This window comes from Trematomus bernacchii, unplaced genomic scaffold, assembly GCF_902827165.1.
Source record: "Trematomus bernacchii unplaced genomic scaffold, fTreBer1.1, whole genome shotgun sequence".
Taxonomy (NCBI): Eukaryota; Metazoa; Chordata; class Actinopteri; order Perciformes; family Nototheniidae; genus Trematomus; species Trematomus bernacchii.
Window position 1 is genome coordinate 2506044 of NW_022987524.1, and position 24313 is coordinate 2530356.

Sequence of the window (24313 nt, forward strand, 5' to 3'; positions counted from 1 at the left end):
ATGGATCAGGTTATTATGCTGCGGTCCAAATAATCGCTCTGATCCGGTGAGGCGGGGGCATCTTGCGGAGGAGTAATCAGTGAGACGCCCAACACACCCGTGTCATTTGCAGCCGCAGCCATCCGCTCCAAGCCGGAATATTCTATCAAAGATATTCCAGCGTTTTCCCTGTCATGTGGCAGCGGGGGCAGAGTTTCTCCGCCCAGCATGCTGCCTGTGTCAGGCTCTCATCGAGGGGGGGCACGCCGGGATATGAGGTCTCCGTGCGGCCCCGCACCCTCAGAATACCTACCATTCCTTCCACCGGAGCTTTCGTTTTCAGTGGCTATTGCCACGACGTCTCCACACACTGCCAAATATCTGGCAACGGGGGCGAGACGAAAGCCGGTTGCACCGGGCTGGCCGGACCGTAAAACCCCTGGTGGAGGCGGCTGGCTTCGGCGGCAGTGGTGGGGGGACGATGTCATCTTCTTCTTCTTCAGCAAACGGAGCCGTAACCCGCACGGCTGGGATGGCGATCGTTGGTGGCGTCGCCTCGGCCATATCCTGGTCTCCCACGTCCACCACCTCGAGCTCGTCTTCGGCATGGTCTGGTCCCAGGCATTCGAAACAGAGCTGGTGGGGATCGGCGCCCGCTATTAAGCCAGGCATGAGGGACAGGCACAGGTTTCCTGCATTCGCTTGCCTGGAGGTAAGATACTTTTTACTTGTTTTTTTTGAATGCTTTTCTGGTCAGGGGCCTATACTACGAAGCAAGATTTTCGTTTAGCAAGCTAACTTCAGGGGTTTCCGGTCCTACGAAGCTGGTTCACTTTTTAGCAGGCTAGATCTCCACGGTAACTTATCCTGGAACCTATCCTGCTCCGGAGCAGGATAGGTTCCAGGATAAGAGATCAACTCAGTGAAAGCACTGCCTGCTGACCAATCAGAGCTCAGTGTGCGGAGGAAATACAGTTTAAACTGCCGTTGCAGGAAAGACGGCCGGCCAAAATCACCGACTGTGTGAACGTGAAGATGAATAGAATATCACCTCCCATCTTCAGAGCAATCTGACTATTAGCCTATAACTATTATACTATTATTATATTATTATGTTAAGAAAGCTTAATTAAATATCTGCCACAACATAAGTAACCGGATCAAAGTAACATTACGTAGCCTACAGTCCGCGGCACTGTGAGTGCAGACGTCGATGTGTCCCATTATCATTCATATCATATCACATCATAATGTATCATATATTTCCTTATTTGAGTCAGCTTCTTGAGCCGTATCTGGCCGTGCAACACTCACAGTGTCACATACTGTATGCAGAAGTATTATTTTAAGCAACACATTAAGTTGACGAAACACTCGAGTCAAATGTAATTAAAGTCAGATCGTGTCTTAGACGGGGCAGTGATTTCATAAACCTGTTAATGTACGCATTCAAACACTTTCTCTGTTACCAGCTGTATTCACCTTGCAGGTGCAGCTATGTGGCTTTTATCCTGGATAAAGTGTTTAAGTCATGGATGTTTAAAGTTTAACTTCTTCATATTTGACTAATATTATAGTTCACTTTTCATTCAGGAAGTATGACGCTGCGCTGTCAGTGCGCTTGTCCATGTTTGTGATTGGTCGAATGCTCCAGATACCACCCCTTTTATGTGAACGCACACCTAACTAGATAGGACACGGCTGGCGTCGTAGGACAGTTTAGCGAGAGCGTTTTTTTTTTGGATTAAGTCAACCGGATAACTCAAAACATATCCAGGATATGTTGAACTAGATTCGTAGTATACCTCCCAGGTGTTGAAGAGAAAAGGATGACAGTCAGGAGGTGTAGCTGCCTTATATACTGTGAGCCTGCGCGCGCATTCAGGTAGGCTTGCCCTGATTGGCCGGCTACGGTTATACAACTTCAGTGTGTGAACGCTCGCGTCCAGTAGAGGGCGGAGCCTGTGTGAGATAGAACATGTAATGTAATGTAATGTAATGGATGAGGAATTGGGTCTTTTTCTAAAGGGAAGTACAGGGGTTAATGTGCTGATCTACCAGTCAGAGGTTCAGTGGTTCAATCCCACCCCCTGCTGTCAACAGGTCATAGTGTCCTCGGGCATGAAACCTAACCACAAATTGCTCCCGTACACAATACACATGTCTATGCTGTGTTAATGTTTCCAGGTGGCTTTAAATAAAATCATCAGTTAAACAACATGTTATGAAATGTATTAGATTCAGCATTAGATATTGGATAGCCATGGAACTGTTTACAAACAAACATGAATTAGCAGTTTCTGAAGCAGTCGTGGTTCAGTTAAAACACCTATACCAAGCGGATGGCACCCAAATTATTCATTATTACGTGCAGTTTTTAGCATCGCTGTGTAAAGCCTTACATTTCAGACAATGGCCACATAATAAAATAAACAACCAACTACTACAACCCATAAAAAGGTTTGGGTTTAACATTCATCTATCAATTTAAAACTGACATCCCCCACACACAGCTTTACATACACCTCTACATTGGGTGAAAAGACACATAACTTGAACCAAGTTTCTGAGCTCTTGTTCCTTTTGATGACATTCCAAGCCTCATCTTGATAATCAGGGTTTAAGATCCGTACCCAACATTCTTACGCAGGATATACACCTTGATTATTATTATTGCAATCTAATAATCTTGTTCCCAGTTTCAGGGGACAACCATAACCCAAACTAGAAATGTAATTTAGACTGTAATTATGAATGTAAATACAAAGCTTTTACCAACATTATTTATTTACTGCAACAGACAACAATATTTGATGGTCATTCTTGTAGAAGAAGAGACATGGAGTGAAGATGACAGTTGTTGGTAATTTGAGGACAGAGAAATCAACATGGATTAAATGGTGTGAAGTGACTACAGAGCTAACATGTTGACACAGCAAAAGGCAGAGAGCGCTTTAAAAAAGGAAAGAGGGAGAGTGAGGGAGAGTGAGGGAGAGAAAGAGCGGAAGAGGAGGACAAGGCAGAGAGAGAGAAGAGAGATCACAGAGAGAGAGAGCGTGTAGGGAGATGGAGAGCTCTCCCAGAAGAGTTCTGGCGCACAGAGAGATCTCACTGCTTGCAGAAATACAGAAAAAGAGAAGGACTGGAAATAATGAAATAATACAGAGTGAACTGGCCTCACTCTTCTTTGCATACTTATCACTGCTGTACATGTAGGGAAATCCAGTGGTACAGAGATTCCATGCCCAGGAAAGGTAAGAAGAAGGACATGACTGGGGACTTGAGAACAGCATTGTGTAATGTGAGGCTGAAAAACAGGACATTTAGACAACTTAAAAAATAAGACAGAAAGGATAGCATCGTGAGGATAACGAATAAGAACTGGTACACAGAGGTAAAGGAAAAAGACAATTGGGAATATCCAGGGTACACAGACTTGCCCTGGAGTAGTCTACTTTACTCTAGATGTCCAAGTCCTCCCGACTGGGTGCTCCCGCAGTGGGGTCTAAGAGCCCCAGGTTGAGAAAAGAGCCACAGAGTAATCGTTCATGTATGCTTCGGATTGGAGAGAGGCTGATGAGGGCCGGCAGTGAGGGGAACCTGGTTGAGAGACCCATACCAGTCCAGAGCCGGAGCCAGGCCTCTTCAAGCAGACTCGCTCAAGGACCGAACGGTCGGACACAACCTATAACCCTGGAGGACAAACCCACTGAGCATACAGAAGATAACTCCAGCAAAGGTAAGGGACCTCTCTCTCTTAAAATACAAATACTTTATTTAACAGCGTAACATAACATAACATAACATAAAATAACATAATACAGCCATATGAAATGCTTTGTTTACTTTTCTACTACTTAACTTCTTAAAAATGAGTACGTAGCTTGGTTACTTCCTCTGTTCTATCAGATTGTGCACCTGGGCTGTTATTGATATACTAAGCCTGTGTTTATTTCTATTCAGAGAGCTTCCTGCAGTATTTCAACTAATTCTTAGTTCCCACAAGAGGACTTTTACGCTAAATGTTTTGTCCTAACAATGTTATTGTTCCAGGAACATTTGAACAGCACTCATAAATGCTGGTTAGGACCAACAGAGGAATGCTCCAGATATGTTTCAGAAAAACAGAGACAAAGAGAAAATTCTTCACCCTAACTGGCTCTGCTTGTGGTCAATGTAGATATTATTAATAGCAGTGATAGTAAAGATATGCAAGAAATTGTATGCATATGAGCTACAGGCCATTTACAGGAGAGAAACACATTACTTCATCAGCCCTATGAAACAGCAACATGTTACATTTTTATGAAACGTTTCAGTTTGCCGCTGTTTCCATGTGTGTTGCTGCTTATTAAATGTAATGCTTGCCTAATCTTCTAACATTGGATGCACGAATTCGGAAAAAATGGGAGGATCTGACTAAAGAGAATATGTCAATAACGACATAAAGATATTTCTTTATTGTTTAATTTGTTGAATAGTAATATATTCATATGTTGGCTAAGGGCTTCTAATAGTAGATTTTTTTTCTTTTCCCACTGTTTGTGTCGAAGTCTTGTATTTATAGGCATATATTTAACATATAATACTTCCAATTAGGAAGACAAATATGATCTTGGTCATGTTATATAGTCATACCAGTATTCCAAATAGCAGTCAGTACAGCAGAGAGGGATTGTATGTGTGTCCTCACACCACATAATGCTGCTGCTGCAGGGCTGCATTAGTTGATGTCATGCTGTCAAGAGTTCATGCATGAGTTGTGATCCATCATAGTGTCAGTTGGTCAGTCTCGAAGTAGGACATTGCCCTCTCATTCACGACTACTCTGACTTTTAACAGGTCAATACAGAACTTTTGATATGATTGTTCAGAAGTTGTCCCATTACTTTATCATAGTGCGCTTACATACAGTACCAGTCAAAAGTTTGGACACACCTTCTCATTCAATGTTTTTTTATTTATTTTAATTGTGTTCTACTATGTAGATTAATACTGAAGACATCAAAGCTATGAAAGAACACATATGGAATTATCTAGTAAACCAAAAAGTAAAAAGAAATCCAGAATATGATTTTTATTTTAGATTCTTCAGAGTGGCCCCCTTGTGCCTTAACGACAGCTTTGCACACTCTTGGCTTCTCTCAGTCAGCTTCATGAGGCCGTCACCTGGAATTGTCGCTTTTTGTTAACAAAATCAACTTAATTCGGACTAATTTTAGCATTGCTACTTTTTAATCTGAACCTCGAGTCTACTGTCCTCTCTTGTCTGAATTTACCCTATTTCTCTACACAAGCTTCCTGACGTTGTATCTAATAAGCACCTGTCCTCCTACAAGTTAGATAATAATAACAATTGGTAATATCCCCCCAATCCCTGACAGGTCTTTCCACCATTGACCCAAGCCTACTCTTAAAAATAAATATCTCTCTCACCTCTGGCTAGTCCCCGATGGTTTCAAGACGGTGAGCGTCCATGCTATTACATTTTTTTTCCCCTTGATCCAACACAACAAAATAACTATAGACCTATTTCAAAAATACCATTTTTCTCTAAAATTATTTAAAAAATATTTAAATCAGCTCATTGAGGTCATTTAAGGTCACACTATTTTAAATCTGGATTTTGTCACCAAACTAAAACAGAAACAGAACTACTAATGGTGCACTGGCTGACCATGGGGCACATTCTATCATGGTCCTTCTTGAATTAACAGCTGCATTGGATTTCCGATTGTGTTTTAAAGGCTCAATAAATTGGTTGGTATCTCATGCTCTGATATAAAAAAAATGTGTTTATGCTATTTTTCGAATAAGCAGTTTGAGGTTACTGTTGTGTTCAAAATTCCAGGAAAGACAGACGACTTCTAAGTTTAACTATTTATTATGAGAGAGCAAAATATATATATCACTTGGCCAAGGACTCCGTCACGTCATAGAAATCACAGACTGCAAAGCTGTAATCTGTCAGTCTATTTCCGGACAAGAGCCTCGAACCTCGTGCGTGCATACATTTTTATTACACAGGGCGTTGCCCGTACATTTATGATTGGTCAAGACTAGCTGAAGAGATACCATGGTTTAGACTTGGTTCTCTCTTGGTTGGTGTGCAGACTTAGAAAAAAGTCTCTTGGCAACACGATCCTCCAATCAGCATTCGGCCGGCCTGTGGAAGTCCCTCCCTACTCTGACACCATCATACGTAATTTGTTTTCGCTAACGTTTCGACAGAAAAAGTGGAATCTTCATAAGGCTGCTTCCTAGCTGTGTGTGGGAGCGGAGCTCACCCAAAGCTCAAGGCCAGAGTGATGTCCTGTTTATGAATAACTCTTTGTATTCTTCCAGTGTCTGCACCTGACCTTGCTACATTAGTATTGCAAGCTAAAGACGTCTATTTATTCCAAAGTCACAGCCACATAAATGAGCACAATAAGCTTATAATGTAATAATAAGAATCAGTCTTTCTAATTTTATATACAAATAGCCTCCACATTACCATAGACAAATATGTATCCTAAGCTGCTCCATTACTCTGAGGAGTTCCACAGGGTTCAATCCATGGCCCCATCCTTTTCGCCCTCTACAAGTTACCTTTAGGCAACCTGCTTAGTCAATTTCACATTTTTATGTGAAGGACACGCAGATTTACCTTTCAGTCAAGCAAAATGACATAATATTATCAAAGAATGGATGTAAATGAACTTCCTCATATTAACTCTGACCAAATCAGGGTCTCAGATGTACAATCCTGTATTGGACCATTTCAGCTGTGGCTGTACCTCGTTATTTACAAAAAATAATGTTGCTCTCCTTGATGAGGTCGGTTAACATAGCTTTTTACAGACACAGGCTTCCATGAGTCATGAGAGCCCACAGCAATGTATTCATTTGTGTGTGTGTGTGTGTGTGTGTGTATGTGTATTTACACACATTATACTATTATTTTTCTTTCTGAGGACAGTTCTATAACATGAGGGTGCATGTCAAAGTCATAATGCACATGTACTACATGTACGAGTCAGAATGAATTAATATGTGCATTAGTGCGTGCCACACTATAAGGGTCAATGATAATAAGGAGATGTTAGATAATGATGACTTCATGCGCTGTCAGTAAATGCTACAATTATGCACCCTTGTAAGGGAAGCTCATTTATTTGTTTGTTGTAGTATTTTGTATTTTTGTTAAGGTATGGTTGTGTGACCTTTTTTGAAGGAGAATGGAAGAAATACAAAAAGAAATGTTGAACTTACAAGAGTCCTTTGCGATATCAGTGTTTCCCCTAGGATGGAGTCATAGCAGCGGTGCTAAGGAACGTGGGCCCAGCATAATGTGAGCGCGGAGCGCGTGGAATTTTTTAGTGTGTGCACGTGCGAAGTGTGTCCCGCCAATTTGTTTCTATGTGTCTGCCAGCACAAGAAAGGCTCTTGAGGCCTAGTACCAGGGCCGGTTCTAGACAATTTGCTGCCCTAGGCGAGATTTTAGGCGAGATCTACAAAAGACAAATACACTACAAAAACAGAAACTTATTGACATAGGTAATAGACGTCAAAATGGCTTCAAATGTATTCAGTATTGTATGAACATGTTTTAATTGGGGGGTGGACATCACCTCCTCTAGGGGGGTCCGGGGGTATGCCCCCCCGGGAAGATTTGTTTGAACATTTTAAAGTAAAATGCTTCAATCTGGTGCACTTTGAGCACACAATTACTAGAGACCTGATCTAGGGGGTACAACTCTAAACACCCATCTGAAAAAGATCGGTTTACATTTTAATAATCAAATAAGTATGTGAACATAACCAATAACCTACCATTGCCAATAACAAATAAATGTAACTTATTTTATTTTTGTTGTTCATTTATATCTTATTTTACCAGTTAACATTTATTTATTTATGCATATTTTTGTATCAAATACGTTTATTTTCTACATATCTTCTAGAAACATATTTTCTCCCACGTTACGTTTGTTATGAACGTATCTCAAATTATTATTAATTTGGTTATTTTCTACATATCTTTGCCATTTATTGTCTTGCTTATAATAATGATAATAGTCATTTATAAATATCATTTTAGAGCACACATTTGAAATCGACGTTAAATTAAAATCAGTAGGGTGTAATTTGAACACAGTCTCAAAGGCAATGTGAGCGTCCATTCCCATTGGATAACGGAGGATTTTACACCCGGAAGTAAGTATTCTCCTTACTATCGATTGATTTTACAGTGATATCTGCACTACTCATCAACTCAAAAACACCAGATTATCCTTGTTAATTACACAACATTGATTGGTTTAAATTGTGTACAATACTTTTGTATTTTTCCCCTTCGATTCGGAGAAACAAATCTTTTTTCTGAGTTTAGGATGGCAGAAGACACGACACTACCCAGAATCCTCAGCTACCGTTTGGGACTACACCATGTGCTTTGCTTGACAAACCCTGTGATTAGTCTTCAAGCGCTGTGATTGGATGTTGGAGTGGCAGTGCGCGAAGTTTACACCGTCAAACAGCAGTTTGAAATGGAATGAAACCCATCGACGGCACACTATTCAAAACAGGAATCGAACGTGTCCTACCCCCCCCCCCACATGAAAGGGATGTGCTATTTTGCACATCCCTTTCAAGATTTCATGATTTTCTAAGGTTTATTGACATATCATATACACAACTACGGTGTAGTTATGCAATGAATGAAACACTTGGGTCACAGGTTCCTCAACAGTGCATTACAAGACATCTATCAATATGTGTATACCTCCACCATTAAACTGTCATATTCTGCACATTTCTTATACTATCTACATACATAAGAGTATAATTAATGTATATATATATATATATATATATATATATATATATGTATATAATATCAGTTAAAATAAGTGCTTCAACATAGTTAACATTGCAGGAAAGCAATATATTAGACGTTAAGTACTTTGTCAGGCTTAATATTTACCTGTAAATACCCCCAAAGCTGTTTTCTTATTTAAAAGAAGACCTTAACCTAAAGCATTCTTTAATGTGTTAATAAAGGTTAATTAGTTTGTCTGTTTTGCACATCCTCATAATAATATCTTTATACATCCGGCACTAAACTGTTTTATTGTAGAGATCACAAATGCGGCTTTCACACCAGCGCTTTTCCCTTTCTAGCTCCTAGCTAGAGCTTTTCTGGTTCAGCTCCGGTTTCCCTTTTCAGCTCCCGCTCTGTTCACACCGCCCAGCTGCCGCTGCTGCGTCATGACGTCACCGTTTACATCGCTGATTTTCTCCCCAACGGAGCTCACAACAACAACAACAACAACAACGGGGGGGGGACTGCGTCGGGTCGATGATCGTGTTGCTTTTAATCATACGAAGCCAGATTAAATTAAATAACGACTTCTCCAACCTTATACTTTTCTCCAGAGTGCCGTGGTTCATTGTTTATTAATGTGTTTCAGCGGCATTTACCGACCGCTGCAGTGCTGGCTGCTCTTCCACGGGAGTTTATTCTCCCGTTAGCTCCGGGTTAGCTCACACGGCTCTAAAGTATTCACTGTCTGACTGTCACACAAGCAGCTGATACATATCCCCAGTTCCCCTGAAGTGAATGTGTGTCAGTCTGAATTGACGCTGTTTGGCATCACAACGCTGTTATGAAAGTTTCTCTGGTATAACATGGGTGATGTTAGCATAGCAACCGAAGCTAAACTGACTACTTGCTAAGCCGTTTTCTACAGGCACATTTTACCGGCGTATTTTTCATTATGATTCTACTTGTGATAGTCGGACATGACAACCTGTGCAGCCCATGTATTGATTCCATCCGATAGCTGCTATAATAACAAACAAAACGTCTGCCTGCTCTCCACAATGATCAATAACAGCGAACGGATGGTCAAAGTAAGGTACAAATAAACAGAATCACACGAAGCCTGGTTAGTGTTGCCTGACTTTATAAAGTGTGTTTTTTTTTATAAGTGTGTGGTTGCCTTCTAGTCACTTTGCTCAGCGATACTGCTTGTAGGCAGGCATGACGAGACTCTTCAGTCGACCCATGGCATGTTCAGGGGAGGTGGGTTTAGTTTCCTGCACGCCTCGACGTAAGAGAGACGTAAGCGACGCCGCCTCTAGCTCCGAAGCTCTTGCCTCTAGACCGACAATTTTTTGGAGCTGGAAGTGAACCGCATTCCGGAGCTATGAGGCGGCGCCGCTGCGGTGTGAACAGGAAAAAACTGTACTTTTCAGGCTCCAGCTCCGAGCCGGAGCTGAAAAAGCGCCGGTGTGAAAGGGGCATGAGACAGTTTATTAACATACGCACAACTGCAACTAGGGTAACAAGAGGTGCAGAGAGAGGAGATTGCATTATTCCACTCAGAAAAAGTTATTTCAGTCAGTCTTCATTTTCTGTTAAAGCTGCTCAGCAATGGAACTCAATCCCATCTCCAATCAGAGACCAGTCCACATTCACTTTATTTAAATCAAAACTCAAAATATGGTTAGTGAGGAATCAGCTCTGCCAACACTGATCCAATCTTCTGCTCCTTACAGCCCACTGCCTGTGTTTTAACATGTTTTAACATGTTCTTTTGTTTTGTTTTATTTGTTTTGTTTTAATGTTCCGTGTTTTAAATTGTTTTATTTAAGTATCCCAGTAATGTATGTTGCATGTTTTAAATGTATTGTATTTACTTGTTTAAAATTAAATGTGTTTTAGATTGACTTTTAAAATCTAACTAACTACAGATGAAAAATAGCCTCTTGGCTAACTCTGGCACATTTACAGAAATGTTCATTAATGTGCACTGTCCCTGTTAAATGAATAAATAAATAAAAACACCATTGCCACCGGTCATTCCAGTGCCAGTGGTCACTCCAGGGTCGGCGGCCAAACCTGATGAACCCACCAGGGCAGTTTCCTCAGAGCGAGAGGAACATTTTTATCAGGACAGCTTCTTTAAGGGACAGCATCGCCCTGAGATCTATGCTGCTAATATTTTCATAACGCCATATGGGAGAATGGTGAAAAGAACCAACTGGACTGGGACCAATGGGAAAATGCCTCTTCCCCTCAATGTGAAGCGATCTAACTAAATTCTATTCATATTCTTGACGGGAAGAGCAGTGTAAATAGTGGCCTATATGCATTTGAAAAGCAATATAAATCACACAGTTAGTATACAATAGGCTTTAAAAGCACCATCGATAACCATTGCTCTTCTCCAATTCAAACCAAAAGAGAAAATGCAGATATTACACTCTGAAAAGAAAGGGTAGACATATCTGTACTCTTAGTGCCAAGTAGCTAAGCTATTCATTCGCAGAAATGTAAAGTGATCTAACTAAGTTCTATTCATATTCTTGACGGGAAGAGCAGTGTAAATGGGGGGCCTATATGCATTTGAAAAGCAATATAAATCACACAGTTAGTATACAATAGGCTTTAAAAGCACCATCGATTACCATTGCCCTTCTCCAATTCAAACCAAGGTATCTTGGGTCAGTCTTGTCTTCCAAAAAGTTTGTGACAAGATGTGAAGTCAACAGGTATTCACTCAGAGGGGGGTAGGTACTAAATGCCACTCATTTACATGTAGGCAAACAAAGTCAAAAATCAACATACAGTAGGGGGGTGGGGGATGGTGAACGGTATGGTCAATGTTTGTAAACACAATCCCCAGGATGTGTCCTAATCAAACCAAAATAGAAAATGCAGATATTACACTCATAAAAGAAATGGTAGACATATCAGTAGCCTACTCTTAGTGCCAAGTTGTCTCAGACAATCTGCATTTCCTAATGTGGGACAGTTCTGTGCAAAATGTGGGACACTGAAAAGTCTATGTTAAAAAGCCTCAGTCACCTTAATTCATGTAATAAAAACATCTCAGGTCAGTAACACTGAAAGCTAAATGTGCAATACCATGTTCAGCTATGTTACTATTTATAATGTTATTGTTGTTACAACAGAAGATGTTTTTCTTTATATTGAAGTTAAATGCATCAATCTGGTGCACTTTGGGGCAAAATTAAGAGATTTATGGATACCGCCGGAAAACGCTGCAGTACATATGCCGAGCCTGTACGTAGCGCTGTAACTTCCTCCACAAAAGCAGCCTTCTGTTTATTCAACGTGGTGGGGGCCGAGGGAACCGGGCAGAGTTTTTCGCCGGTCAACGTGTGTTAAAGTTAAAATCTTCCTTATTGAGCTTTAAAACAAATGAATAACGACTATATATAATAATAAAATACACGGAGCCTGGCCTCTCTTTGTCCTCCCTCTCTTCTGACAGCGTCAGTGTCTGTCTCATGCAGCAGCTGATCCAGTAATGAGTGACACATTTTGAGTTGTATACACTGTTGGAAATAGGAGATTCCTAGCTTTCTAATGATATCAGGATTGTTTTTGTACTCCAAATATTAAGCTAAATATGTCACATTATGTAATGACTGTCACTGAGTCATCATTTTGAGAAAAAGGCCTTCAAAGTTTCCTCTTCTCTGGAATCCATCGATCTGATTGATTATTAGCGGAGCAAATGATCAAAATAGTCCGGAGGGAAAATATTTCGCGAGTGTATGTGTGTGTGTGTGTTTGTGTATTTTTGCGTAAGTGTATATTGTGTTTGTTTCCCGGGGAAAACACTCACGAGAAACACCGGCTGTTGTTATGCCTGCTGTAACGTTAAATTACTCCGTTCTCCGCTTGTAATTATGCCGTTACAAGCTTCATAGTTGTATTTATCATCTAAATTTGCCGAAACAAGTTTAATATTCTGAAAGCCAAGACTTTGTTTATTTGAAATCAGATGAAAACAAACTGTAACGGACCCTGCCGTGTTATCTATGATTACTATGCCTTACTGTACATTCATAATTTCAGCCGGAGGGAGGGGGGCGGTGCTGCGGAAGAGCAGATTGCGAGTGAGAGGTGCCTGTCATCTTCCCTTTACAAGCTTCACAAATGTATTTATCGTGTGATTTTGGAAATAAAAGTTTCATATTCTGAAAGCCAAGACTTTGTTTATTTAAAATCAAACAAAACACCCGAACCCCGAAAAAATAGTTTTTTACGCAAATCCACGTTTATTTTTAAATGAGCCGTTGCGACTTCCGACTGATTTCGAAAGAGCGGGTCACATATATTATATAGTGTATTGTATTATTAAGTAATATCATACATTAACCCCATTATAGCAGATGCCACATTGAATGGATGAACACATGTATGCATCAATAATTACAACAGAGTATTTCTAAATACAAGCTGTAAAAATACTTATATGTATTTAATACTAATAACATAATGATTAATTTCAGATGATAATACTTTTCAGTGTCTGTCTCATGCAGCAGCTGGACCTGTAATTTACAGGAAAGGAGTGCGCGCTACTAAAGAGCATAGACTGTATATATAAAGAGACACGCTACCATGGAAACCAAACAATGGTGTAGCTGTATTGAAGTCAGAGTGGAAACAGTAGCATTTGGAGCGTTATGTTTGAATGAAACAGCCAGGTCGTGACTCACACAAAAAAAGTGTTACTTCACTAACTGTAAGCTTGTCACTCAGAGTAACCCACAGTTAACTTAACTGCTGGAGAAGAAAGATCAGGGGGGAGGGAGAGAGCTGTGGCTGATGGGCCATTAGGTGTGTAAAGACACAGCATTCAGACTGTTTAAAAAACGGTAACAACGGACTATTTTTCTTAGCGGATGCATGTCAATTTAAATCAATACATACAACTATTTTTTAAATCAATAAAAACATTTTCTAAATCCATAAAAGCATTTCAATTAATATTGGGAGTCATGTCGTTACTTTGTTGAGAATGTGGCCATGTAATAAGCGGGATAATTTGCAGCGACTTGGTCATTGTGGGGAAAAATAACACCCCAAATAACACCCTCCGCTACGCGTCGGGATCCTGATCTGCCTGACAAGGCTCCATTAAAATATAAATATTTTTAGTGAATTACTGAGTTTAGGCACGTTAATAACGTTTTAATGAAGTTGAATACAGAATATTCATATTTGTTTGTGATTTCATGTCAATTCGGCGAACATAAACATAAATGATCGTGGTGAAGATGATGATTAAATTAGGATTAAAAATCGAGAGCCGGCTGCATTTCCTCTCGTTCGTTTTTTTCGACTAAACAACATTATTTTGTTAAATAACAACATGGTGATGTTTTGTAAATGATTACATGTCTTATTTAGCACAGACTATGATCCTATCCGTGACATATGGATCTTAATAAAGATCCGCTATACAGTAGTACCAGACATACTGTACATCCAGCTTACTGTATCGAAGTTGATGTCACATGAGCTCCAGTGTGGAACCCCACTGCACCTCCTGGTGGATCAATGATCCATTGCAGCTGGCTTCACAATAATTAAATGTATTTATCACGGGGGCGGTCTCAAGGCAGACTGGGGGCAGGCTCTTCATCGCTGGCCTTTCACGGGGCGTTCACGGGGCGTTCACGGGCCGACCACGACCCTCGCGTTTCAAACTGTCCTAAATAAGCTGCTACATCTGTAGCTGCTCCGTCCACACTCACAACAACTCTGTGTGCTGAGATCCTTACCGCTGATTGGCTTACACAATAACTCTTGCGATACATGCGGACCCCTTCAATCGTGTCAATCACGTAATTCGCGCGCCGCGTCGTTCACGCCGCCTGAGAAAATGTGCATCTATCCGCGTCTATGCATTGACTACATCGCCCAGAAATCGCATCGCGTCCGGTGTAAATGCACCATAAGGCATCAAAAACATCAGTTTTATTGTCCTACTGATCACCTTATAGCGAACACTTTATACAATATACAATATTTGCATATTATCTCCTCATATGATACGTTAGAGTAAATACTTCCATTTATTTTACATGATAGTATCACTTTTACACCATTTCTGCCATTTCCTCCTTCTGCCAAGGGGGCCGCAGTTTCAATCAATCAATCAACAACTTTATTAATCCCGCAAGGGGCAATTGGTTATGAGCAGCAGTTTATGTCATGTACACAGGCAGGAACATACAGGAAGAAAACACACAGATACACCCGGGAGCACAGATGTGGATCATTCCAATTTACACGATAAATAGTTCATAGCATCACAATAATAAACTCTCTCTCTCTCTCTCACACACACACACACACACACACACACACACACACACACACACACACACACACACACACACACACACACACACACACACACACACACACACACACACACACACACACACACACACACACACACACACACACACAAAGGTATTTCCAGTTACTTTACATTCAGTATAAAATTACAGACACACATATACATACATCTGATTACAAAGTATCATCTGTACAGGACGGTAAAATAATCACAGGCACACATATAAATACATCTATGACAAAGTCTCTTCTGTACAGAACAGTATGATAAAACTAGAGAATGCAATTCCTGAAGAAATTGCTAGTGGGAATGCTTTATGCTGAAAAGCTGACGCTGAATTGCTATGCTGAAATGTAATGTGTAAGAAGAAAGTGAAGAATTTAGATTGAAATGATACATGAATTTGTGATGAGAGAAGAAAAGAAAGTAAAAAGGCTTGGAAAAGCAGCAGATTATTTGAAATGCAAACTTTTGAACTAACTTGATGGCGAATGATCTGTCGCCATGCCAACGGCATTTGATGACATCCCATAATAAGCTTAGATGCGTTGATGGTTGTGTTACCAAACCTGCGAAGTTTTGGGCCATTTGGAGCATTTTCACTGAAGTTATGAGAAAACCGTGTTTCATGGCGGGCATTGTGTTGCCATGGCAACGACATGTCCCGTAGATGTCTTCACGGCTGGACTGTTAGCACACATGTGAAGTTTGAGCACTTTTTGAACATTTTCATAGGAGTTATAGCGACATCATGTTTTATGGCGAGGGATGCGTTTTCATGGAAACGGCATATGGTGAGATCTCAGATTTGGCATAGAGCTGTTGAGACATGGACCGGTGATATACAAGTGAAGATTGGGGGACGATTGGACCGTGTCGATTGGACTCATAGCGACATCGTGTTTCATGGCAAGTGGTCTGTCGCCATGGCAACGGCATTTGAAGAAATCTCAAAACTGTCCCGTAGATGTCTTCACAGCTGGACTGTTAGCACACATGTGAAGTTTTAGCACTTTTTGACCATTTTCATAGGAGTTATAGCAATATCGTGTTTTATTGCAAGGGATGCGTTGCCATGAGAACAGCTTTTGAGGAAAACTCACTAATGGTATATAGACATGTTGAGGGCTGGACCATTAACTGTCATCTGAAGTCTGGTGGTGTTTGGATCATTTGCATAGGTATCACGACAAGCACACATGTGAATTTTGAGCACTTTTTGAACATTTTCATAGGAGTTAAAGGGACATCGTGTTTTATGGGGAGGGATGCGTTTCCATGGAAACAGCCTATTGTGAGATCTCAGATTTGGCGTAGAGCTGTTGAGGCATGGACCTGAGAGAGAGAGAGAGAGAGAGAGAGAGAGAGAGAGAGAGAGAGAGAGAGAGAGAGAGAGATAGCGAGAGAGAGAGAGATACGAGAGCGAGTAGATAGAGTAGAGAGAGAGATTCAAGACTAGAGATAGCGATCCTGCTCTCCTCTCTCGCTCTCTAGCTCTTCTACTCTCTTCTCTCTCTCTCCACTCTATCTCGCTCTCTCTCTCTCTCTCTCGCTCTCTCTTCTCTCTCTCTCTCTCTCTCTCCTCTCCTCTCTCTCTCTCCTCTCTCCTCTTCTCTCTTCGATTTTCCCTTTTCCCTGACTGCTGTCAGTTGGAGTGATGACATCATCGTGTTCCATTACACAGGTGTTTATAGTTGAGCTAACGAGCTATGAAGAGATCAAAGGTTTGTATTGTTCTGAATGACAGATAAACCTCTTACATGTGAACGTTTTGTGGAAGAACGATAACAGATATCTGTGAAATTTCAAAACGTGAAGCACGTCAAGGAAGTTGAGTATCTGAAGTGTAATTTTTGTGTACTTTCGGGTTAATAATGTGGCCTTTTTGGCAGTTTAACTAAAGGTGTGCGGCTGCTGCTGTGAGGAAATATCTGCCTGAAATTACAATGGGCTTTAATGGAGACATGTTGAACGTTTTTGTCACTTCATGCCCTCAAGAGGCATTTTGTTTAATTATTTTTGCTTAATTATTTGTCATTGTTCAAGCTACGAGATGTTTTCCTACGTTTGTCATGAAAGATTATGTCTCAGCAATGTAGGGTTTGGGAATTATGGCAGTTTTAAAAAAATATATGAAGGCAAATTTCAAGATTTGCTACACTCTTGCTGTGACATCCCGCACTCTAGTTAATGTTAAAATCTGAAGAAAGCCTCTTTACCAAGGTCTGAACAATGTTTAATATCTCTAAAAGTAAGAATCAGATTTAAAAATTGTGTTACACGAATAATGTCAGAAAGATGTTTAACATTTTAAAGTTGGAATGAGGTTTCTGAGTGAAAGTATGGATGAACAGTTAGCAGTTGAAGTCGCATGAAGATTTGTTGAAATCTGAAGAATATCTCCATTGACTTCAATGGTTAAACATTTGATGAATTATGGGATGTATCTCTGGAATTATGAAAGTTATGAATGAGAAAAGTAATAGCCTGCGATTACCGACCGAGCTGAACGTTTTGATGTTTGAACGGAGTTTCTGCGATGTTGAATGTGGGAGGAGAAGAGGGCCAAAATAAGTGGGCGGAATAATAATAATAAACTTTTTGTCCGTAGCATAACATATAGTTGGAATGCTGTATCAGCATTCCAACTAAATGAATAACGACTCTATATAATAAAACACGGAGGACGGAGATCTATTTTTCTCCCCCTCTTCTGACTTGATCAGAGCACGCTCCCCTCTCCTGCAGGGGGGCGTGGTCAGCTGCGGCTCACAGAATCAGCCCCCTGCAAAAACAGGGCTGGAGAACAGCAAATAGAGCGAAATGAGGCATGGCTAAAATGCATGATCTGTTTGGTATTTTGAAAACAGAAACGTATAAATATACCTTATATAGGTATGGCCCTACAATATATCATTTAAATATAGCATGATAGGTCCACTTTTTGTAAGGTAACTTCCGGCAGCAGAATATGAAAAAACTGTATTTTTTTTGTTTCTGTTTCCTAGTGATTTTATTTTTTGTTTTGAGAAGTAGAAAATGAAAATCATCCCGTTTTTTAAGTTTAGTAAATCCCTTTTTGACCATGATAAAGAAAAAACGCCTTGTATTTCAATTTTGGTTTTTCAATTTTAAAACGAAAATTAAATATCCAGTCGTTTTTTGTTTTTGAATATCCATTTGTGAAAAGAAAATCCAATGACCAAAACATACACTGACCCTGTGCCCTAAGTTTTTTCATTCATTGCATGACTACACTGTAGTTGTGTATATGACATGACAATACATATTTGAATCTTTAATCTATATGTGACATAGATGGCCGTACAAATTGCAGATAGTGATTATGTGGCACATTGCAGGTTTATTGCACAGGATTGCAAGAGTCTCTATTGAGTGGGGGTCTACCAGGGGCCGTGGTGGTTGTAGAGCCTGACTGCTGCAGGAAGGAAGGACAAACAACATGTTTTTGTGCAAAGGTGTTGTTAACACAGACATGATAAATGACTAATTTCTCTGCATTTATCTCCATCTTTCTTTTCTCTACAATGCCACATAAGGATATATTTTCTGTCGCTGCTTCACTGAGATTGTGATTTGTTCTGACAGCAGCAGTGTGACCTAATCTCAGATGTCTTCTATCCGTCTTCACATTCTTTGCAATTCCTTTGTCTTAAAGTCAAAATCATGTGCGGTGTGCCTCAATGAGCACTGAGAGCCCTGGGAAACAGCTGTACTGCAAACATCTCCTGAGTATATATTCCATCACTCAGGCTACATGTCGGGCTACTTTCTCTGCAAATAACACTCATGACAGTTCCCGGTGATTATTTTTTATCCTGCCCACGGTGTGGCAATTTCTGCTTTTTGTAAGTGCAAATCATGTAACTTTTGTGGTCATACAAGGGTAAGCTTTAAAGCTACATCCAGAAAGGAACATGGACGAGCTGGGGCGAATGTCCAGTTGCTGCAATGCACTGTTCATCTCCATCAGTATGTTAGTGGGAGAGTGACTCAGCGGGGCCTGGGAAGTGTGGACAGCCACCGGCTTTTCATAGGACCGTGAGTACAGGGTCCACAAATATGTTTATTCATATTCAGTGTTCACGCCAAACGCTTTGCAGGTTCCAACAATGTTAGCATGTTTGTGGTTGTATGTCTGTATGGCCTGTGTTCATTAACGTTATAATCCTTATTTAGTGCTACAATTGTGGTGATTCAATTTTTTATTGAGGCAGAAAGTAAAGCTGGATTTAACCTTGATGAAAGTGAGGCCCTTCCCATGTACATTCTAAAACCCTTTCCTGCCTACTGAACTATTATTCTTGCAACTATTCATGACGTTCATTCATTCATTGTGATGAGAGATCTCAGAAAGCAAAAGGTGTGCAGAATAAATGGCTTTGCCTGATATTATTGAAGATCTTCTTTTTCTAATTGATAATCTTTTTGTTTTTTTTCATCATTAAATACTTGATTTTAACAATTTATTTGTTTGAAAAGCTTCGAGAGCAGCAGTAGTAATGTTCAAAACAGTAAAGCTATTATGTAAACTTAATATCTTACTGAAAACAAATCTGAGGGCTCAATAAAACAAATACCATTCCTTAGTGAAGTTTATAAAAAATAAAGATCATCATCAGTCCTTTATCCTGTCCGCCCTGCTGATGTAAATCTCATTTAGCTCCTTTTCACAGCCAGCAGCTTAAAAGAACCCTCCGAAGACACATGGTGAACTATACTGAACAGTAAGACTACATGCAGACTGCTTTTGTTTAGGCTTGTTTGTTACAATTTGCTATTGCTACTGTTGAACAGGTGTATTGATCAAGTATTAGCTGTTTCCTCAAAAGGTTTTATTGCACATACAGTATCAAGCATAGTTAGAGGAGCCACAACACAGAGAGCAGAGGAGATGCTGCAGCAGGGTCACAAAAGAATGTACAAATTACAGACCCAGTATTAATACTAAATATGTATCTATTTAGCCACGCTAACCTTCACAGTTATCTAACATTTAGGGTAAGACAGGAGATTAGAAATGATGCTGCTATAAACAGTAAATTATATGACAACTAATGTATGTTGAAACTGAGTGTGTCTAACAGATACACATAACTGTATCAACTGCTTACATCTGAAAACAGGCTCGATTGCCCCTTTTCCACCAAACCGGTAAAAAATCTCTTCGTTGGTGGCTGCGGCGCTGAGCATTTAATGAGCAAATACAATGGCGGCCTTCAAAAAAAATTCAGAGACTCACGGGGCGTGGTTTGCATTCCGCACAGCCAATCACACGTATGAACTTTTTTCTCCCACGTAAGTCGAGCAGGGACTGAAAACGGCGTAAAAATGGTTCTGATGAACTAATTTAGTTCCTGGGGCTTTTTGGTGTGAACGCAAATATATCGTAGTTCTGATGAACTATTGTGGGAAAAGTACTCCGGTGTGAACGCGCTAATTGAGTGTTTCTGCCACAGAGTCAGAGAGTGAGGGGCGGAGTCTGGCAATGTTTTTGAGATGGTAGAAGGCGGATTTGGTCATGGATTTGATATGCGCCTGGAAAGAGAGGGTGGAGTCCAGGATGACTCCCAGGTTGCGGAATTCAGTGGACGGGGAGATGGAGCAGCCGTTGATTGTTGTTGTTGTGAGCGGCATTTGGGAGACATGTAAACCGACGTAAATGGTGACGTCATGATGCAGCAGCTGCAGCACCAGTCGGGCTCTGAGCGGTGGAAACACAAGTGGTGCTACAGAGAAGAACCAGTAATGCTCCGGAAAAGCACAAGAATGGACCTTGAACCGCAACCGGTTTCGTGGAAAAGGGGCATATGAAGTGGTGAGTGATTAATATATCAACTAAAAAGAAGTGGACCAACAACACAACCATGCAGAACGGCTGTTTAAGTCTGAAAGTGTAATTAGTCATTACGTCTAAAGTAACATGGCTTAACATTACATTGTTAGACGCTTTTTTCCAAAGCGACTTACATACTCAATACTATGGGCAATCCCCACAGGAGCAATTTGGGGTGAAGTCTCTTAAGACCTTTTTAAGACCACTTTGAATAGAATTTAAGACCTATTTCACGGCAAGAAAGTATGAAGGAAAATTGCTATGAAAGAAGAAATACGTACATGAAATGTATTCATGTTCAACATAAGAACGATGACTGAACATAACAGCAACACAGAACTGTGTTAGCGTGTTAGACAAAAAGTGTGTGTGTGTGTATGTGTGTGTGTGTGTGTGTGTGTGTGTGTGTGTGTGTGTGTGTGTGTGTGTGTGTGTGTGTGTGTGTGTGTGTGTGTGTGTGTGTGTGTGTGTGTGTGTGTGTGTGTGTGTGTGTGTGTGTGTGTGTGTGTGTGTGTGTGTGTGTGTGTGTGTGTGTGTGTGTGTGTGTGTGTGTAGTGCTAGATCGTATAGCTCCTGGGTTTTAGGCGGCCGAAGTGACGTAATCGTGGATGAGAAGTCGGTAACTTTTGTATTAAAAGTTTAACGTTTACTCTAAATAGAGGAGAGTTCCGCTCACGCACGTCTTGTCACAAATATGAGGTTCATTAACGAATAATGCGATCATACTCGATAACAACATTAAAATGTGTGAAATATACTTACATTTCAATAATAATGGTTTTATTATTAAATAATAACTTACAGTTCTTATTTGTGTTGCATTTGTGGATAAAACCCAAAGAACATTTAGGATATATATAAATACTGGTCAGATATCCACCAGATCTTTTAGTGATTTTTGTCTCTCTTGGAGAAATTAAATTGCAACATCAAATACAAAAGTTAATCTGAAACAAACTCAAATACCATAATGAAATTAATCCACAAATTATGATTGTTATAACTTAAATGTTATACCTGGAAACACAAATACACAACCGAAAATAATACATTTAATATGCTCGTCTCTTGTCCTGGGTGGCAGATTACGATTTTTTGCAAAAGGTGCAGCGGGCTTCAAACACGTTCCCCTCAACTGGTTTCAACCAAGCACTAAATTCGATGTTTTCCAACCAAATATGGTTGAACTTACACTTCCCCATATTTGTTCGTAAATAGATTCGAAGATACCTTAGTTTCTGACTGCCGCTAGCTTGGTTGCTAGGTTACTAGCTGGGTGTTCTCCGATAAGAGGCCGGGGGAAACAAAGTTAGTGATTACTGGTTCCATGTTGATTTAATTCAATAAAAATTGTTGGGGGGAACTGAAAGGCTCTTACCGTACTGGTTACTTTGCAGCCCGGACATTTCCCCCCAAAACACAGTTTCCTCGTTTCCTCAGTCTCACTAGCAGCCCGGCGCGGGACCCTCGCTTTGTCTTCCTCCTGCGTCTCAGGTAGGACAACAGGTAGCCATGGCGAATCTCCATTGTCTGTCGGTGGGTTATTGTCCACAAAGTTTCTGATGTGAAGAAGTTCCTCTCTGCTATATTGTATAGCAGAGTTGGTGCGGTCGGCTTGCATCTTGCGAACCATGTTAAAAGCAAACGGCAAAAAGTAAATAAACACAAACAAAATACAAAAAAGGGCAAAGTTGGAGAGGAGCCAAAAGACAAGGCAGCTACACTGCTCTGTCTATAGATTGGGATAAGGTGTTGGTTCTGTTTTTGGGGGTGTTTTTGTTTGTGAGGCACGTTTTGCTTCGTGTATTAAAGTGCTCAATAAATAAAGTTTGATTAAACTAAATTCTAAATATAGAATAACACCAGACTACATTTTCAGAAGACTCATCTGAGATAGCAGCAGTGGCGGCCGGCCCATAGGGGCGCTAGGGGCGCCGCCCCCCATCTTCCCACATTAAAAAAAAATATATATATATATATTTAAATTAGGGCTGTCAGTCGATTAAAATATTTAATCGCGATTAATCGCATGATTGTCCATAGTTAATCGCGATTAATCGAATAATACTGTGTGTGTGTGTGTGTGTGTGTGTGTGTGTGTGTGTGTGTGTGTGTGTGTGTGTGTGTGTGTGTGTGTGTGTGTGTGTGTGTGTGTGTGTGTGTGTGTGTGTGTGTGTGTGTGTGTGTGTGTGTGTGTGTGTGTGTGTGTGTGTGTGTGTGTGTGTGTGTGTGTGTGTGTGTGTGTGTGTGTGTGTGTGTGTGTGTGTGTGTGTGTGTGTGTGTGTGTGTGTGTGTGTGTGTGGGAGAGACACTGTGATGGATCGTTGGAGCTATGTGCAGCATATGCTCGAATGGGAGCTGCCTGGACGCTGCAATCATGTTGCGCACACTATCCGTGCTGAGTGTGCTGACTTTTCGTACAATGTCCCACTGTCTGGCTACCTGCATAAAGTCAAGTGCTCGGCGCAGTTGTCGGCGAAATGTCATTGAAACAGCTCCTTATATCCGTTAGCACAGCTAGCTAGCACCAGATGCTAACAACAACAACAACAACAACACGTAAGGTGTGCCTCGCTCGCGCGAGTCGCGCCACACATACACACTCCCTCCCGGTCCTCCCGATGGCCAGTCCGGGCCTGCCAGTGAGCGTGGAAGTGTGGTCTGCCACAAGCGGGCGGCAGGAGCGGGGCTGTCAGCATCAGCTTGTAGATGGTATTTTACACTCGATGCGCTCTGAAACTACGGCGGCCGAGGACAAAAAATACACATGCGTTAATCGCGTTAAAATAATTAGTGGCGTTAATTTTTTTTTGCGTTAACGCGTTATTAACGCGTTAACTTGACAGCCCTAATTTAAATATATATATATATATATATTTAAAAAATATATTTTTTATTTTTATTTTTATTTTTAATAAACAAGGTAAATATTAAATAATTGGTATCAGTAAAATGTATAATCTACAATAAAATCTCGTTTAAAATTGTGTTACGATGTCTAAAGTTACTGATAAGTCACATGTTTCCTGCCTGGCCTTGCCCGTGTATCATTACTCCCTCTCGTCTGGGCGCTATGCACAGCGCCCAGACGACTGTTGCTATCTTTAAACTATGCCGCCGAAACATAATTTCAGCGTCGTCAAATCTGATGGTCACAGGGCTCCTACGTGAGCGCCCGGTGCAGTCTGTGAGTTGTTTGGACTCGTATCCAAGGAGACAAAACAGGAAGCTGTCATACACTCTGGAAGCTACCATTAGCAGCTAATGAAAACTCCGTTTTTGACATAAAAATTGAATTATG

The 24313-nt window shown here is 40.7% G+C and overlaps 1 protein-coding gene across 1 annotated transcript in view; it reads left to right on the plus strand.

The window, feature by feature from the left end:
• Positions 1-3444: 3444 nt before the first annotated feature.
• Positions 3445-24313, plus strand: part of LOC117473292 (sickle tail protein homolog) — a 160939-nt gene continuing 140070 nt past the window's right edge. Inside the window, exon 1 of the mRNA XM_034118809.1 lies at positions 3445-3718. Coding sequence (XP_033974700.1) covers positions 3445-3718 — 274 coding nt within the window. The remainder of the gene's footprint in view (positions 3719-24313) is intronic.